Below are 20291 nucleotides of genomic sequence, written 5' to 3' on the forward strand. Positions count from 1 at the left end.
GAGAGCTTGGAGGCTGCTCGGCTGGACAGCTTGGAGGCTGCTCGTCAGCAGCGGACTCGGGAAACACTGGAGGCTGCTCGTCAGCAGCTGAATCGGGAAGCTCTGTAGACTGCTCGTCAGCAGCGGACTCGGTAAGCTCTGGAGGCTGCTCGTCAGCAGCGGACTCGGTAAGCTCTGGAGGCTGCTCGTCAGCAGCGGACTCGGTAAGCTCTGGAGGCTGCTCGTCAGCAGCGGACTCGGTAAGCTCTGGAGGCTACTCGTCAGCAGCGGACTCGGTAAGCTCTGGAGGCTGCTCGTCAGCAGCGGACACAGGAAACCCTGGAGGCTGCTCGTCAGCAGCGGACTCGGGAAACTCTAGTGGCTGCTCGTCAGCAGCGGACTCGGGAAACTCTAGTGGCTGCTCGTCAGCAGCGGACTCGGGAAACTCTAGTGGCTGCTCGTCAGCAGCGGACTCGGGAAACTCTAGTGGCTGCTCGTCAGCAGCGGATTCGGGGAAACTCTGGAGGCTGCTCGTCAACAGCATCGGATTCGGGGAAACTCTGGAGGCTGCTCGTCAACAGCGGACTCGGGGAAACTCTGGAGGCTGCTCGTCTGCAGCGGACACGGGAAGCTCTGGAGGCTGCTCGTCAGCAGCGCACTCGGGAAACCCTGGAGGCTGCTCGTCAGCAGCGGACTTAGGAAGCTCTGGAGGCTGCTCGTCAGCAGCGGACTCAGGAAGCTCTGGAGGCTGCTCGTCAGCAACGAACTCGGGAAGCTCTGGAAGCTGCTCGTCAGCAGCGGACTCTGGAAACGCTGGAGGCTGCTCCTCAGCAGCGGACTCGGGAAACTCTGGAGGCTGCTCGTCAGCATCGGATTCGGGAAGCTCTGGAGGCTGCTCGTCAGCAGCGGACTCGGGAAGCTCTGGAGGCTGCTCGTCAGCAGCGGACTCGGGAAACCCTGGAGGCTGCTCGTCAGCAGCGGACTCGGGAAACTCTAGTGGCTGCTCGTCAGCAGCGGACTCGGGAAACTCTAGTGGCTGCTCGTCAGCAGCGGACTCGGGAAACTCTAGTGGCTGCTCGTCAGCAGCGGACTCGGGAAACTCTGGAGGCTGCTCGTCAGCATCGGATTCGGGGAAACTCTGGAGGCTGCTCGTCAACAGCGGACTCGGGAAACTCTGGAGGCTGCTCGTCTGCAGCGGACACGGGAAGCTCTGGAGGCTGCTCGTCAGCAGCGCACTCGGGAAACCCTGGAGGCTGCTCGTCAGCAGCGGACTCAGGAAGCTCTGGAGGCTGCTCGTCAGCAACGAACTCGGGAAGCTCTGGAAGCTGCTCGTCAGCAGCGGACTCTGGAAACGCTGGAGGCTGCTCCTCAGCAGCGGACTCGGGAAACTCTGGAGGCTGCTCGTCAGCATCGGATTCGGGGAAACTCTGGAGGCTGCTCGTCAACAGCGGACTCGGGGAAACTCTGGAGGCTGCTCGTCAGCAGCGGACTCGGGAAGCTCTGGAGGATGCTCGTCAGCAGCGGTTTCGAGAAACCCTGGAGGCTGCTCCTCAGCAGCGGTCTCGGGAAACCATGGAGGCTGCTCGCCAGCAGCGGACTCGGGAAGCTCTGGTGGCTGCTCGTCAGCAGCGTACTCGGGAAGCTCTGGAGGCTGCTCGTCAACAGCGGACTCGGGAAACTCTGGAGGCTGCTTGTCAGCAGCGGACTCGGGAAACTCTGGAGGCTGCTTGTCAGCAGCGGACTCTGGAAACTCTGGAGGCTGCTCGTCAGCAGCGGACTCGGGGAAACTCCGGAGGCTGCTCATCAGCAGCGGACTCGGGGAAACTCCGGAGGCTGCTCGTCAGCAGCGGACTATTTAAAAAATTGTTTGTTTTTTACATATTTTTTAATGTCTCATCCTGTCACGACATTTTGAAATTTTTTACAAACATGTAAAATAAATAAATAAATAAATAATTGTTTTATACAAGTTATATACACCAGCTTTGATGAACAAAGAGTTGTCTCTTTGCGTATAGCTTTGCCTAGACTCACTTTTGTCTCAGGCTCGAAGCTACTTTAAAAGTTACAAAATTAAGTACACTGAATATGATTCACTACAAAAGCAAAATAATACTCCTAGAACTGGAGTTCTAGGACATCATAATCTGTAAATCACGTAAAACCGTGTGACATTCTGCCAGTCTAAACTCGGCTAATACTTACAAATTATAGCAAAAAGGTGCAAAAAAACAACTTCACAGTACTGTATACTGAAAAAAATTATTTGTAAACATCTTACCGTAGTTTGGTGTGTTTCATACCATGTACAAACCTGAAGAAAAATAAAACAGGAGAGAGAAATGATGATTGTGGCACTACATTTTAACATCAAGTCCACATTTAACATTCTTATTAATCTGCAGTAATTACCACCACTTTTTTCCCTATTTAATCAATGTAATTTTTTTTTACTACATGTTGTCTTTACCTTTTTGACTCCTGTTTTATGATCAAAATCTGACTTGTACAGTCTCTAGAAAATCAAGGGGTTTGAGTCCTTGCATACAACTTGCCTGATGGTAATCAGGCAAGTTGTATGAAATGATATTACAGTTCTTATTAAAGTAAATTTATTTAACTCTTCTAAAGTTGTATTAATTTTTTTAACAAAGCTCTTGGAGATTTGTGAGGAGGATCATTAAAAAGGATTCTTGTGGTTTAGAGATTTGTCCCACTGAGTGTCACTGGACTCCATTTCAGAGAAAAAAAAAAATCCAGTTCATGCATTTTATCTTGTAAATGAGAGCACTAGAGAGCAGTAAGTCATTCAACAAATACTTTCCGTACTTTCATGCCATCCCTGCTGAATTTGAAGAACTTCATCTACATTCCAACCTCAGCTAATATATTAATCCAGTTGGTTTATAGCATTGTCACTCACTGGGACTTGAGCTCCTCGGTCTCTCTTAAAATGCTGAGCATTAAACTACATATAGTGCCTGACCAGAAGCTGACAATGTTTTAGGTTAACATTTACACGATGTTAACAGGTCTCTGTGATGTCAGAACTAGATAGATGGGATGGTAATTGACAGGAATCTGGGTGGATGTATCAGTAAAGTTGTCTTATCGTTTCTGGAGTTTTCATGTTCCCCACCGGAGGGCGCTCAGGACCGCAGTTACCAAGTCAAGAGGGTGGGGCTGAGCAGATCCTGTTCTGAGCACCTGTTCCTCATTCAGGATCATCACCTGGCGTACAGGAAGAGCTGACCCTTCGTTGCTTGAGTGTTGACCTGAATTGTGGAACTAGGAAATTCCAACTGGAATGCCCTCCAAAGTTGAACGTCCTGCTGGGAAACCGGGAGAAGCTCCCGAGTACTGCCATTTATGACTTGACAGACGGACTTCACGTTTTTGTGTGGCTGCTCATTGCATCAACAGTAGTAATTTTAAGTGGGTATTTTACAAGACACACATAAAAAATTGCATCTAAAATGAATGTTACATGTAGCACATCCAACTCTAAACAGAACAAATTAGAAGTGAACAATCTAGAAATTTGCGTATGAAAGGCAAAGCTTAAAATTATGTTTGCAAGCTCTGTCGCAAACTATGTTTATGGGCGACGCCATTGTGATGTTCTGACGACTTAATTAGAATGTTGTTACATGGTGTCTGACGTCAAACCCAGTGCCAAGTCACTTCCCAGGTAACTAGAAAGCAGTACAAGTGGTAACCTAAGCCCACTGAATTCTTCCTCTACCATTGTGCAAACCTCCACCACTTCCATCACCCACCGCTTTCCATTATCCACCAACCACAGACTAACCACCCGGCCTGTCCTCCACCTCTGCATCCCTCAATAAGCTCAGATTCTCCAGCTCAATAATCTACTTCACATTTTCCCCGTTCACTTTGTCCTCACCACCTCAGTGGCTCACCGTCCCAAACATCCAGCTACACCTCCCCGACCAGAAGCTCCATCATTACGTTGCTTAAGGAATTTTCTAAAATCTTTCTCTGGTCTTCTCCTAAGTATATGGGCGTCAGGTATTTAAACAAAACCATGACAATAAGATGTTCAGTTTTACCACAAGAAGTGAACCAAAGGTGTCTTGGTGGTAGATTTAAGGAATCTTCCTCTAACCTCTTAGATTTTTGCCTCCATTGTCCAACTCACATAAAGTCATGTGTTAAATGACCAAGTATTTAATCTGCTCCAACTTTTCTGTGTTTTTTAACACCGTTTCACTTTAAGGAATCTCAGCTGTGTTTTGATTCCACTCAGATTGCTGTAAAAATGGTTTCTGGACTCTTCAGACATGTATTTTTTATTCCAATGAGTTTCTGATGGACTGTTATCTTTGGTACTGATGGACCCTCTGGTTCTGCTTGTCAGTTATTGAAATGCTGTCAGCTTGTTCCATGAGGAGTGTGTTGCGTCGGCCCAGATGTTGCTCTTTATTTACTTCCAGTTGAAGATGACAGAAACATGTGTTCACAGATCAGCTTGGTTAATGAACAGACAGGATCAGCCACATATACCAAGGTACTTAACATGAGCGATGATGCTTTAAAACTATGTGTGTACTTTACATGTAATGTATTAAATGGCACTGCACAATATAAGCACAGGAATGGGAAGCTTTCATAAATCTTCATTTAATGCAGTGAAAGGAGGCCGTCTGGCCTTAACTGAGTTAAGATAACAAATCCCTGTTTTCCCTTTCTTCATGTTTCTCTGATGTCCTTTGAAAAGTGAGCTGCTGTGTGAGTAAAGAGCAGTCAATGACTTCCCCAGCTTGGTCATGAGCAGCCACCAAATCAAAATCTGACGACCAGAACGCTTTAACAGAGCGTGCTGGAAGTCTGAAGATTAATAAGAAGTAAAGCTCTGCTTGTGTCTCAGATCCAGGAGATTCATGTTGCTGTGTAGAAAGGTCTGATGAGACTCTTTCTTGCTGTGTGATGAATTAATATTCATCTCCATAATTCTATGGAAAGCCATTGTTTAGCAGAAGGTGGAAACAGCCAGAAAAGGACAGGAGGAGAAGTAATGGAAAAGTCTCAGTCTGAGAGGGCTGCCATTGTGGGTCTTTCAGCGTTCCCCTGATGCATTTTAGAAACCATTAAACTGAAATGTCTCCGTCTCCCGTCTCCATGTATGCTGCAATCATTTTTATTTACGGACCGTATCCTAACCAGGGCCCAGTCTGAGGTGCTCTGTCTGGATAATGTGTCTAATTGTTCAGCGTTAGCATCAGGACTCCTGCTGAGAACTCTGGGCTTTTTCTGTCTGAGGCTCCTGCTGCTCTTTCTCTCTTGTTTCTCTATCCTGCCTTTTGCCCAGCCTTTCATGTGGCGACTCAGTCCATTACCTTTACTTTACCACAGAAACCAGCCTTGGACGCTCCGTTTTCCTCATTTTATGGTAAATGGACATGGAGATGATATTGCTGACAAATGGAGCATCAGGCCTGGAGTTTCCACCACCTCTATGTTCTCCAGTTGATCAGCCTCAGCATCACCTCAAGTCTGCATCTAAAGGTCTTTAGGCCATGTTATCTGGAGCTGGATTTCTCAGTTAAAGTACTTCATCACCAGGAGAGCTGGAGAGTGAACACAAGATGTCCATTCTCTTCTAGCCTGAAAACACATTTTTAACCCTGATGAAATGTGTAGAAATCAGAGCAACATGTTCAGTGTAAAAACTAAAGACTAGTTGGTCTTTAAGGTGCGATGTGTCAGACTGCAGGTTAAAAATAAGGTCAATGACGTCAAAGTTCTTCTGGAGGGCCCTCACAGCTTAAGAATTCCACTGTCCAGCATGGAGTGAAAGAAGGATCCACTGAAGCTGAAGGAGGACTCTGGCTAAGTTCTAGAGGAGTTCACAGATGACCACCTGGATCCTCTTAACCTTTCATTGTGGCCTTCCCCCAAGCGTCACTGACCTCTTTTGAAGCAGTTTGTATTGACACAGATTCAAAGTTGCCATCTTCTACGCCGGGTTCTCTAAAGGTCAGAACCTTCCTTTTCTACAAATTAGTCTTGATCTGCCATCAGTAGCGGGAGAAGAACAAAATTTTCTTTCTCTAAATCTCTGTATTTATTACAAAGAAATATTCTTCTTGTAGTGAATTTTATTAACATGAAAAGATTCAACTCTCAAATGCAAGAAGTTAAATCGTGTCCCTCCATGTTCCAACTATCCACTCTGAAGGAGCACACTTTGGACGATACGTAGCTCACTTGTATTATTGAAACATATCGCTATCAAATATAAGATTGTTTGGAGTTTTCAGCTGTAGATAAGATACTAATGTAATAATCAGATATGATTGTATTAATTGACAGGAAAACCATAAACCATATTACTCTTTACAAGCTTGTTAGTCTTCTGCTGTATTCAAATTCACCAACATACTGCCACCAAGGTTTTAGCGCCTGTTCAGTAAAGTCACAGTAACAGTTAGTTCTGTAGTGCTGCTGTAGTAAGCTCTTGAAAAAGATGAGAACACATATATCAGTCAAAGACCTACCCTGAGCTCAGGGTAGCTGCATACACTCTGATGGTTTACAGGTGTGTGATTCTAATCAAGTCTAATGGACCACCAGCCCGAAGAGGCATGATGGGAATTCACCTAATAGATTCAGATTCAGACCATGACCAAAAGAAACAGGGCTGTGAGACTTTCTTCTTGGTTAAGAAACCCAACAAGAAGCAGAATGATTGTGTAATGAGGCCTGTCCCTTTATGAGCTGATGTCATTTCCAGTAAAGAACCACTGGTCCACAGAGGATGCCAGTATATTATGTGTTGAGCAGGCAGCAGACGGTGCTACCAGGTTCTGTTGAGGCCCAGCTGGTGAACAGAGAATGGATCTGTAAAAAAGTCGGTTCCATCCAACATCATAAACTGACCAATCAGTCTGACTAGTGAGAGAAACCATGTGGCCGGGTCTGATGACAAACAAACCGTAAAGCACAACAGAGACTTTTATCCTCCAGTGAGAGGACTTGTGGACCTTTGAGGTGCTGATGAGGAAGTACAGCATGAGGTCAACATGAAATGAGTGAAGAAAGAACATTCTAATGTGTAAAAGCGCCAGAGAGAAATGTTTGGGGACTCATTACGCAAAGGCAGCAGGACCAAAGGGAATCCTCCGAGCCGACGGTCAGAACTTCCATGTCAGGTCTCAGTAGGTGTTGATGGTAGGGAGTGGTTCTGCAGTGGATGGGGAGCTTTTCAGCTTTTGGCCATAATGAGTGATGGTCCACAGGGACTGTTTTACAACCAGTTATATGATGAGGAAGTGGAGCTCTGCCTTCCAGAAACTGGAACTTTCTGAGGAGGAGAAATGTTGTCAGGCTAACGTCTGGCTGCTTGATGCTCTGACCACTCTGCTGAGGGTTCTCATTCATCTGAAGATCCTGCTTCAAGGCTGAAACTAAGCCCAAGGCTGCAGACAGGCTGATCAGTCCTTAGAGCTCTGGGACTCAGTCTGGATGTTTTGGTCTGTTCTACAGTTGTACAGAAATATCTTCTCACTTTCCAACTTCTTAAACAGCAAAGTGGTCAGAGAAATAGTCCCTAAAAGCTGCTTTTCTTTGTTGGAGCTCTGGACACATTCCTGTTTGGGCCTAATGGGTTACTGACAGCCATTATCTGAGGATCAGGTTTTGCCTTCTTGCCTTAGATTTCTGCTTCAAGATAGGAAAGAAATGCCTCAAGATGCTGAGCTCTACAAGGCTTTTAATGTGATCAAGCATAATGTGTTTCATGTTACTTTTAGTTTTCTCTGCTAATTATAGAAACTTTTTTTTAAAATCTCACCCTTGGAATTTCAGCTTCTTGGACTTAAATGACACAAATGCCTCACAAATCCAACCTGCTTCAGTAAATGTTTGAATAATTACATTGGAGCACATTGGCTATTATACAGTTGAATACAGTTTCCCATTTGCCAGTACATTTAGTTTTCTTGTAAAACGCCCTTCCTGTGCAGCAGCTCAGTCGGCTCCAAGCACATCAAATGAAACGAGGTTTTAGATAGAACGGTCAGACAGAAATGTCTCCTTCTGTAAAACCAACATGGGTCAGCAGAGGACCATCAATGTTTCTCAGTCATGAATCTCTGTTCTTGCCGCCTGCTGAGGCTGCATGTTAGTGCACAGGGTGGGGTTAACTGAGGCTCTTAAAGAAAACGACGACATGTGAGTTCTGCTGTGGAGAAAATGAACTACAGCTCAGCCGACATGTAGATGGTAATAAGAGCTCACTTTGCTGACTTTTCTTCTGAAACAGGTAAAACCTGCTTGAACACTATTAAGGATCAAAGTTTAAACCTAATAGGTCAAACATCATTTTGCTAAGACCAACAAACCAACGACTATAATCAGAACAACAGAGCTGCACTCTGCTGGGCCCAGAATAAATGAGCTGATGAACAACAGAGTTGTCTCCAGGCAGAATCTGCTCTCAACTGAATGTGTCTGTTTGCAGGAAAGTCTCTTTTCCCTCTTCATGTCTTTCATAGTGATGTGTCATTATTTCCCAGCAGCAATATTCCTCTCCTTTCCTCTCACTGATTGGTCTGGCAGCAGCAGCACTGGAGCTGCACCAACATAAAGGTCTCAGGCCGAAGCTCCTAACGATGGGAGTAAAGGGAACCAGCTCTGACTCACCTCGGACTCTGATATGCTGTCCTCTTTGTCCTCCCATCAGCTTCTCTTCCCACCTTTTCCATTTCCCATCTTCCAAGCAACATCCGTCTCCATCTCAGTCTTCTCTTTTCATCCACATGTTCTTCTCAACAGCAGGTCCACCCTTCTACAACTTGACCTTCTGTCCAGCCTACTCTCTTCTCTCCTGACAAAGAAGGGAGAGAACAAAGGACTATTGTCTCTTGAAATAAAAGTATCAGCATGCTGGAGAGCTCAGGGATTTCAGTGAGTGTGAAACAGATGCAGATGCTACGCAAATATCGTAAATACATAAATATTTACGCTCAAAGATGATGTGATGGAGAAAAAAGGAGAATGTAGAAGAAGGGAGAAGAAGTAGAAGAGGTGCAATATTCTGGGCTTTTATATAGGTGATTTGACTCTTCAGAAAGTAGAAAATGGAGAGGAAAACAGGGAGCTGCTAAAGCTCAATGGGTCTTTAGATGTATATTGTTTTACACTGGTTGGAATTTGTTGTTTCTTAATGACATATTGTACCAACCAACAGAGCAGAACTCCCAATGAGAGAATACTAGAGTTAGAAAGATAAATTGGATAGTTTGTTTAGTCTGAACATCTTTTGATAACAGGCAAATTACTACCCATTTTTGAGACCATACTCAAAAATGGGTAAAGTTTACTGTTTACTCATAAGTTTCACCTCCTCCACCTATTTAACAGATACATTATGTCATGTCAACATTTGGCTCCCAGAGAATGATTTGTGCCAATGACAATGCTCATTATTTTTTAAGCATTTTTGCTGTTCACCCAGTCAACAATATATTCAAGTTCTCATTCGCGGTCAGTTTTAATTTGACTAAAAGACATTGCTGCTATATGTACTGCAGTATCATCAGCAAACATCAAGATCCCTTCTTTGCTTAGCACTCATGGTAAGTCATTAGTAAATATTGTATATAGAATTGGGCCGTTTTACTGTCTGAATAGCAGCCGTTATAACAAACTAGTTGCCTCCTGATATTAAGATAACTACTGATAAATGGCAATGGTGATTCTTCAAAGCCATAGGATTCAAGTTTCTTCAACAAAATCTTATGATCAATAATGTCAAAGGCTGCTCGATGTCTCCATCTAATCTGTGATTTTCTCAAAGATGTGTTTTGTGTGCTTTTTAATGTCCCATTAGGCTCAAGCATTTAAACCATAGGAGTCAAGTGTCCCTGAACAGAACTGGAACCAGAACAGTCTGTCAACTCCTGCAGAGTTTGACTTTGGGTTTCTCCACAAATTTTATGGCCATAAATCTCACAATGCTTCTATATTTGACAAAAGTCTGTCCCCTCCAAAGAAAACAGTGGCACCGAGGCCTCAACCTCTTTAAATACAAACGAACCACATTATTCCAAAGCCACAATTACAAGTTTGTGTGCATAAGAAGTCCAAGCAGTGATATGGAAATCTTCTCCGAGGTATCAGGGTTTGTTTACCGAGACTCATTTAGATCAGATCTGATTGGTTCTCATGTAGCCAACATTATGTCTCAATGACCCTCTTATAATTCAACCACCTCATGGATTAGGTCATAGTTCAAAATCATCTGTTTGTCAGGTGCAAATGAGTTTTACTTAACATCAGGAAGGAAAGAAAACAGCAGCTACTTCTGTTGCTGCTTATAAATCTAATAACAGGTAGAAGACATGTCTTCGTCCTTCAGCCACAACTGCAGGTTTTATTTCAGATGTCTGTCTAATGCATCTTTCGAATTTAGTAATTTCTTTAGAGTCACTAAGTGATCTTTCTACTGAAATTAAAGTAAAAGACACTGTGCAGCTAAGCTGTGAATCTGAGTACTGTACATGTGAGCCATAAGAAAGAACGTTACCGGTCAGTTTTAAAGAATCTTTCAGCCCCACTTAACCAAGTTTAAAAGGTTTTCCCATTTTCCCATTTGTCCTAAATCACAGAGGATTGTGGGAAAGGACAGGCTGGTTTCTGGGAGTATTTTACAACTTTGGGATGTGGTCACACATATCTAGCAGCTCCTTCCTACAATGACCAGAGTCACCTTCATATTTCCCTGCCTTAACCACATGAGCCCCACTGATCTGGATTTAACACAGAGCCTGTAAAACAAGTGAAGAGAAGAATGTGACTGAAAAATGACAACAGAGACCCGATCTGACTCTCCAAACCAGGAACAGGAACAGTAGTAGGAGCCTGAGCACCTTATCATCACTCTAACTGCTCACACACTCCCTCTGTGTGTGTTTCATTTGAGCCTTAATGGATTGTTGGACACACTGAACTGAAGCAGGCTGCAGTAGGCTTCTGTATGTCATCCAGCAGTTTCCATGAAGTTTAATCAGGGCCTGAGCTCCTGCAGTGGAGAAGCAGTATGGAGAGCAGCCTGTGTTTATTATGCTGTATTAAGTTTTAGTCACAGAACATCTAAGAGAGCAGGTGCTTCTAAACACGCTGCAGATCAGTTTTCCTTTGGAAAAAACCCGTCTGGGAGATCTTTCCATTTAATCTCTGCTTTAACAAACAGCAATTAGGTCGGCTAAAGAGACCTGGGTTAGATATTTAAAGACCCTCGTTTATCCTGCTTCTGCTTCCACATTTTCACCCAGTCTTCAATCCATCTTCTTTCTTTGTTTTTCCTGTTCAAAGCCAGTCAGGTGTTCACATTAAATCATGCACTAAGTTAACTCTCTAGTGTGTCTGAACTCTGTTGCACACAGAACTCAACATTGACTCCAGCAGCCAGTGGCACATTTTCAGAAACTCCTCCAAGTAAAATACCTGCAGAAGGAGGAAAGCTCATAAATTCACTTCTCTAACAACAACAGCATCAGAAATGATTTGTCTTGTTACTGTAGAAGAGCTGCTGCCTCTCCTCCCCTCAGGGGGAATTTCACTGATCGATTCACATTCTGACCCCATCAAGCCGATTCCTAAAAGCTGTGGAGACAAAGACGCTCCACCTGCTCTGACTTTGTTGTCAACGATCTGAAAGACAGAGCTCACCTTCCTATTGGTTCAGCTGGCAGATAAAGAGCCAAACAGGCCAGCATCAGAGGAAATCAGTGATTTTACTGATAATCAGAAAGATGTTCTCTGGGTCAGACGTCATGACTGGAGAGGATGGTTGACAGCAGGAAGGCTGCGACAGTATGGAGACTGAAGATGTCTCCTTGTCTCTGTGGCAGGTCAGTGTTTGGTTTCAGTGGTTTAAACATAGAACACCACACAGAATGTTGTGGAAAATCAGAGAACACTGAGATGAAAGACCTGCAGAAGATCTTGAACGTTCCAGCTTGTGGTGAATAACTCTGAACTGAGTGAACCTTTGGGTCTAAACCAGTGTTTCTCAACCTTTGTTGAGCCAGCGCCCCCCTAACCTTTATCCAGGTCACTCGCCGCCCCCCAACAAAGAATTTGTAGACTACTTTGCACTGACCATTATTTTATCATTAATATTACTATCACTATTGTAGATGTTTTGATTTTTATGCTTGTTTGTGTTTTTAACATCAAAAATAATTTCCCAGAGAATTTTTTTTTTATTTTCACAGGCGTCTACAAAAAATGCAATTAACATTCAAGTTAAAATTGGTAGGCCTAACAGCAGCCAATCAGAGTGGAAAAAAAATATTCTTATTTTGTGCCATTTTCTAGTTGTTAAATCTTGCACAAAATGACCAGATAAAAGATCTACAACATGTCAGTTTAAACTTTGAACTATTTGCAAAACGACTGAGCTCTGCAACATTAAAACATGGATAGAACTGTAACTACATTAATCATAGCTCTTCTTCTCTTCAGTGTTTCTGTCGGTTTCTGGTGGTGCAGCTCTGTGCTGCCTTCAGGAGAATGGGACATCAGAGCATCATCCATAAAACTTCACCCACATGGCATTTATTGTGCAAACCATAGCTTTCAGTGGAAAAACAAAAGTTCCAGATCCTTTTCATGCCATACAAATATGAGACAGAAACATGGATTATATCTTTATATAGACCTGTCTATTGATTTATAGATTAATAGTTTTACTGGACAGAAATTACAAAGAATAAATCTGGTTCTTAATCAAATCCTAATGAGTCAAATTCAAAGTGTCACGGAGTCATCAGCCTCATGACATTAACACTGACATGAAAAATTATATTGAAGAAATAAACATATCAAATCTAATTAAAAACATAAATAAGTGATCAGTTATTTACTGTTATGGTCTGTAAGATATATTTATTCTCAGTATTAGATATGGTCTCAACAAACTCATGACATTTCAACAATATTATTTTACCTTTTATCTAGAAACAGTGTCTGTTCATTCTTGCCATACGGTCTCTGTATTAATTATTGCTCGAAAGGTCTTGCCATACCAGTTTATTCCTCTGTATTTACTTTAGTTTATTCTCATTTATTCTTGTTCTTCATTCATTTCCATTTGTTTTCCTTTGATTAGTATTATCCTCTCTTGGTTTATTGCTATGTCCACTTTAGTTTCTTTCCTGTTGCTAGATTTATTTTATCGTTTATTGACCATCAGTAATCTTCACTCATCACCTGCTGCGCCGCCTAATCATCATGATGTGTTTCACATCATGTGTTGATTTTTCACTGTTCAGCATCGGATTCTCTGTTTTTATGCCATAATTCACATCTAGTTCGTAGCTCCGTTTAAAGTCCCGCTTTTTTTTTTTAAGCCCCTAAGGTGCAGGGCGGTCGGGAAGCGTATCGATGAGGGAAAGGCAGTCTGACATAAACCTTTTAAAACAACGGAAACAATTTCTGCATTCTGATTATTGAAATTTAAAAGTGCTGTGTTGTTCCATCACCCCTGTTTCACACCAGACCACTTACAGCTCCGGTGTTAACGCTATAAAATGAACGCTCTCTATCGTGGTATCACCATGGAGGGATTTCTTTATTTAAATGGATTAATTTTTCAGAGGGATACACAGTAAGGGTATCGTGATTTTAGCTACCAGTAGCAGGGGAATGGAGCTGCGCCAAAAAGCTAACAGAAGCTACAAACACTGAATAGAAGGAGAGCTGCCATTGATACAGTTGCAGCCAAGCATGATTTAATGTTACACAATATAGTTTTACCAAGTTGCTCAAAGTCTAAACTGGTATTGTTGTGCATTTAAGGTGTAAAGCAGGGGTCCCCAAACTTTTTCCTGTGAGGGCCACATAACTTTTCCCTTCTCTGGTGGGGGGCCGGAGTCAGTTTGTAACAGAAAAAGTGTGACGATTGCAGGAGTGCCTAAATGTAAAAATATATTGTTTTCCAGAAAGCACAATCAAATAACCCTCTCTGGGTTCTTCAGAGAGGGTTTATTTTCCTAACTTTGAGCCGCACCGGATTATAAGCCACAACCCCAAAGTTTTTTTTTTTTTTTTAAACCAGTAAACATACACATATAAGCCGCAGATATCTCCAGGTTTTTTACAACGATGCAGCAGAGGGGGGCGGACATCCAAAATCTGAGTAATAACAGGTCAATTGAATATCACATTTATTATGGTTGAAAAAGAAAAAGTTGCCAAGTTTAGATTTAACTGAACTGATTACGGTAGTTTCCGTACGGTAACTAACAGTAAAAGTGCTGATCCTTCGTGTTGCTACTAGCATGTGCTAAATGAAAATGGGCGTCTTCTTCTTCTTCTTTAGATTTCAAGAGCAGTTTGCATTCATTATTGTTGCACTACTGCTATCTACTGGATCCTAATATCTATACCTCAAATTCTCATAATGATCCCAGTATTATTTAAAAAACTGTTAAATAGCATTTCCCTTCAATGCTATTTAACTGATCAACAACATTCTCAAATTTCAATTCCCTATTAAAACCTAATTCCGTTTTAATGGGCGCTTTCTTTTATTTTCAATGATTCACTTTGTAATGGTCTCGCTATGGTGTCTTGTACCAAAACTAATCAGCCAAACTCCTTTGACACGAGTCAGGATTAATTAGTTACTCCTTTATTTCCATGTAGAATGGAGTGAAACTGTCAAAACAAACAACTCAGGATGAGCTCAGAGCAGCTTACAGAAGTGTTTTACATTCAGATACATAGTACAACTGATACCTGATACTGATACTGATACGGCTACCTCAGAATGCTATGAGCTGCAATGCTACATAACGACCTAAGAAATCTTAGCAACAAGTTATTTATTTTATCATATGTTAACATAAAGGCTCGTTTTGAAGTATAAGCTGCTACTTACAGGCATTGCTTCGAAGAACTCGACCTGGAATGCGGCGTTCATAACAGACGTGTGTTCATCTGCTCTACTGCTAGCAAACAACCGTACATAACCGTACAAAACATAAAAGTTGAGCAGTTCCCCCAAAGTCCAACAGATGGCAGCAATGCGCAATGCAAAACAAAACACCCACAGTTTACAGGACACACTTCCTGCTAAAGAGCCCCCTGGTGGTTGAAAAAAAATCCACATATAAACCGAAAAATGCAATAAATGAAAAAAAAAATCTGAACGCTCTGGTATTGTTCAAGGGACCAGTGGCGGAGCTAGACTTTTAAAGTTGGGGGGGCCAGGACTACTCCTGGCCCCCCCATTGGCCCCCCCAACTCAGATATTGTTCTTAGTCTGATTAATAATGAGCTCCACGATGTTCTCTGTGCGTAAAGTTGAAACTGTCTGAGCACCAAGTGGTCAGCTGATCACAGTCTGGACAGAAACCAGCGAACTGCTCTCTGTTCTTATCAAAATGAGGCTGAGGAGGGAATCTGACATATTAACTCAGTTAAGTTTTTACTGGTTTTGTTTTTAAAACATCATTAACGTAAGCAGTGTAACTATGTATTGTATATTTGGCGTTTGTCATCTCATGTGTGATTGATTGGAGCATTTACGCGCATTTATTGCCCAGCGCTCTGCGCTTGTTTCTGCCTAACGGATCTGCACTTTAATTTCTTTCCTCTCTCAACAGTCAGCTGTTATTCCTCTACTTAAACTATAATAAGTAGATCATAAAATTCTCTTTAGTTTTTCTCTGTGTGCTCCAAACTCATTAATGTAAACTCATCAGAAGCCCGAACCACCATCAGGCAAATAATTCTGGTCCGACCCGAACTATTGTTACCTGTCCAAACAGAGCTTCCTAAAATTTTGCCCCCCCGAGATTTGGGGGGGGCAAGGGGGAGCCAGGACTACTCCTGGCCCCCCCAACTTTAAAAGTCTAGCTCCACCACTGGTTGTGAGCAGGGCCTAAAATCACAACAAAAGATTCATGATGTGTGCAAATAAAAGTTTATGTTTGGCAAATAACTTTAAGTTCACAAGACAAAAATTAGTTATTTAATTATTTTTTTAAAAGTTTTTTTTTAAAAAAACAACTTGTTTTTAAAAAAGAAATCATTACAATTCCAAAAGTTATTACAATTTTATTTTACTTAACTGAGGTCAGTTTTTTTTTCCCATTGGGAAAAAAAATGTAACTTCATGCTCTGCAAACCAGACCCTAAACTAAAGTCTGGGTTGAGTTTTTTTCCCCTTCATTAATGAGACACACTATATCTATTATGGTAATTCAGGGCGAGTTATTTTTAATTCTAAATGAATATCCTTGTTATTTAAGTGATATTCTCCTTCAAGATACATTTACCTAACGCCTGAATAAATGCAATGTACATTATGCAGCAAAGAAAATTAGAAGATTGGACATATATCCATAATGGAGATGATAAGTTTTGGACGGGCGATGTGCCTCGTACACAGGGAAGAAGCTTTTTAGTTATCTAGTTTTGCTAGCAAAGTCGTTAGCTATCAGCTAGCTAATAGCACAACAACAACAGCCTAATGTCTATACGATAAAATAGTGAATTGATAGATAAGAACAGTTTTCCTCACCTGGCTGTCTCCTCCCGCTCAGTAGTTCTTCAGAGAAAGGCAGACGCAGAGGCCAGTCAGTGTCTGTTGTATTTCATTACCTCTCTGCTTAAACCGCGACTCCGAGCTGAAGCAGAAACGATACTTCAACGTTTTCCGTCATCTGACACGTAGCAAGTTACTCCACTTTATTCACCAAAAACGTTTTTTTATAATTCACCAAAAACTGTTTTATAATCTGGAACATTCACTACGTTGAGCTCCAGTTAGCCGCCTCATCTCACTGCGCGAAAGGCAACTGCGTCATGCGTCACGGGCAAAAGGTCAAAGGTAACAAGGTGACCGGAGGGCTTATTATGTTGTACAAAAAAAAAAATTCATTTTAGTACATGTTATTATGTGTCAGAAGAGGGCTTAGAAAATAATAATACAAAAAAAAAAAATTAAAATTAAAAATTGACCAAAAGGGCACTTGGGGGCACGGAGCGAAAAGGGCAGGTGCTCAAGCCCCCCCAGGCCCCCCCCCTCTGCACGTGCCTGGTCTGTATTCATCAACTCTGTAGAACTTTGAAGACCTTTGCACACTTACCCAGCTCAGCTTTCATTGACCTCACTTCTTGATTTGACTGACCTGACAATTTGTTTCCAAGTTGCTGTAGTTCCCAATTGCTTTCACTTCGTTATAACCCCACTATTCCAGCTACTGGTGGAATATTTAGTTGCAAGATCATTCCACAACTGGACTCACTGCTGGATTTCACACGTTTGTGGACACGGAAGTGACACCTGAGTTCAATGATTTAGAGGGGTGAATAAAAAGCAAAAAAATATTCAACACCTCTACCAGACTTCAACAAACGTCTTAAAGTGAACTGCAGTAAAACTCCAATAGCGGAAAAAAAGAACAAAAAAAACCAACGTAGAAGTAATTGGAACGATACTTTCTAACTAATCATAACTTCCATGGTAATATTCCATAAAAACTGTTTAGCATGAGGTTCATGTGTACTGATGCAGAGGTGCTGAAATTTTTACATTAAATACAATCGCAACGCTACCAGATTTAGTGCATTCATCAAACATGACCTGTTGACTAAAAACTAAGTGGGCACTGTACACAAAAATGCAGCTCTTTATGCTAGTACTTTAAACATTCAAGTTAGGCTGAGATTTAATCTTTTATGCTAAAACTCATTGGCATACATAAAATCAACTACTGAAAAGTCACAGTAGAGTTCAGGAAAATGTTTTCTGTATGACATTCTTACAGAAAACCAGTTCTTACAGTTCTGCACAGTAGCGCAGGGCTGCACAGTGGTGAAGTTGGTAGAGCTGTTGCCCTGCAGCAAGAAGATTCTGGGTTCTGGGTGCATGGAGTTTGCATGATCTCCCTGTGCATGCGTGGTTTTCATCGGGTTTCCTCCCACAGTCCAAACACATGACTCTCAGGTTAATTGGTTTCTCTAAATTCTCCCTTGGTGTGTGTGTGAGTGTGTGCATGGTTGTGTGTCCTGTCTGTCTTTCTGTGTTGACCTGTCCAGGGTGATCCCGCCTCTCGCCCGGAACGTTAGCTGGAGATGGGCACCAGCAACCCACCCGACCCCATTAAGGGACAAGGGTGTAAGAAAATGGATGGATGGATGGATGGATGGATTACAATTACTAATTATTCACATGTTGTATTCAATAATTTACACATGAACATGAAAGGTACAACACAACATGTCAAAGAACATTACTAATAAATTGTCAAACAAAAACTTAGAATATGAAGAAAAGATTTATGACATGCACAAATAAGTTTGTTTAACAAAAACAATCACTGAGACATGAGACGGCTGTTCATGAGACAAATGTGTGATTTAAATGTTTAAAAAAGTTTTTTTAAGCAAAACTCAGTAGGCTTTTCTCATGGTGACATGCATTAACAATTCAATTTTTGCTTTTGTTTTTTTCTTTTTTCTGCAGTTCCACCTTAAAGTTTGATGCAGCTCTGCTTTCCTGATTGTACCGTCTTCATCTCCACTGCAGCAAACAGGAAGCTCTTTTTATAGATTACAGTCCACTAATCTGTAATCTATAAAAAGATTACAAGGGCATAAAGGTTGCTTTGTGCCCTTGTTTATATTTTTAATAGTGTAATTCTGTAAAGACAAAATATGTAAACCAGAGCTAGACCACCAGCTCTGATTTACAAAATAGATCTGCAGAAAGAAATTACTAATAAAATATCTTACATATGCATAGTGTTATGCTCTATGTAGAGATTTCCTTTAGCTCTGATTGTATGTCTCACAATTTTGTAATTTATCATTGTTTATTAAACTCTGAAAGCTGAGAGGCTGTTAATATTCTGTCCTAGAAGGCGGTTAGATGGGCCCTTTTTTGTTGTTGAGCACCTGCCCCTGTAGTGGTCTCTGTACGGCCCTGGCCATATATCTGCCGTAGCTAATACTAGGGACATTCTGTCATATGTGCATGGTTGTAAGTGAGGAAGACGCCGGTAAACCCAGGTAGTAATGAGGAAATTATGTATTTAATAAAGAATCAGGAACAAACTCAGAAAGACATGCGGCACTGGAAACGGACAGACGAACGATGAACTAATGACGAGGACCCGACGAAGGACAGAGACAACAGGTGGGGTTAAATACACAGGGAAGCTAATCAGAAAGACATGGACACGCTGGAGGGACTACGTCTCTCGGCTGGCATGGGAACGCCTTGGGATTCCCCCGGAGGAGCTGGAAGGAGTGGCTGGGGAGAGGGAAGTCTGGGCCTCCCTTCTGAAGCTGAAAACCTATTGATCGTTTTTGTAGGGAAACTGGAGCACCCAGAGAAAACCTATCCATCTATCTATCCATCTTCTATCTATCGATCAATCGATCGTTTTTGAAATGAAACTGGAGCACCCAGAGAAAACCTATCCATCTATCCATCTATCTATCCATCTATCGATCAATCGATCGTTTTTGAAGGGAAACTGGAGCACCCAGAGAAAACCTATCCATCTATCCATCTATCTATCCATCTATCGATCAATCGATCGTTTTTGAAGGGAAACTGGAGCACCCAGAGAAAACCTATCCATCTATCCATCTATCTATCCATCTATCGATCAATCGATCGTTTTTGAAGGGAAACTGGAGCACCCAGAGAAAACCTATCCATCTATCCATCTATCTATCCATCTATCTATACATCTATCCATCGATCGATTGATCGTTTTTGAAGGGAAACTGGAGCACCCAGAGAAAACCTATCTATCCATCTATCCGTCCATCCATTTTCTTCAGGTCATGGGGGCAGCAGCCTAAGTAGGGAGGCACAAACGTCCCTCTCCTAAGCCACTTGGGTCAGCTCCTCCGGGGGATTCCCATCACATTCCTTGGCCAGCTGAGAAACAGACATTTATCTGGGACTGGAAATGGACGGGAATTTCACTCTTTTATTTTGCTGTTGGTGATCCTCAGCAAAGTGCACAGAGGTGGATTTGAGTAAAGGAAGTGTGACAGGCTTCCTAACTTTCTGACTACTCAGTATAGGTCTGTTCTTTGTGTCGTCATGTTTGTCAGCAGTTCCCACCGATATTCTTGCAGATCTTCTTGCAGACTCTGCCAGGGAGGTAGTTCTCCCTGGCAGAAGTACCTCCCTGGCAGCTCCACACACTCTGTCTAATTCCATCAAGGTCTGCATGTTTTTCCTTTCAATCTCACACTGTTCCTTTTTCTCCTGCCGTTTGAGTTGAATTCGGGAATCCCAAGAATTGGTC

At 42.2% G+C, this 20291-nt stretch overlaps 1 protein-coding gene across 1 annotated transcript; it reads right to left on the reverse strand.

The window, feature by feature from the left end:
• Nucleotides 1-480: 480 nt before the first annotated feature.
• Nucleotides 481-15168, reverse strand: LOC145549483 (uncharacterized). Its single transcript, XM_081601999.1, has 4 exons — nt 14894-15168; nt 8647-8830; nt 2261-2293; nt 481-1830 (listed from the first exon to the last, which is right to left on the reverse strand). Exon 4 carries the CDS (start codon nt 1388-1390, stop codon nt 554-556), a length of 837 nt encoding a protein of 278 aa, XP_081458125.1. The 5' UTR covers nt 1391-1830; nt 2261-2293; nt 8647-8830; nt 14894-15168; the 3' UTR covers nt 481-553.
• Between the last annotated feature and the right edge of the window lie 5123 nt (nt 15169-20291).

Source organism: Poecilia reticulata, chromosome 20 (genome assembly GCF_904066995.2).
Source record: "Poecilia reticulata chromosome 20, P_reticulata-male-v2, whole genome shotgun sequence".
NCBI lineage: Eukaryota > Metazoa > Chordata > Actinopteri > Cyprinodontiformes > Poeciliidae > Poecilia > Poecilia reticulata.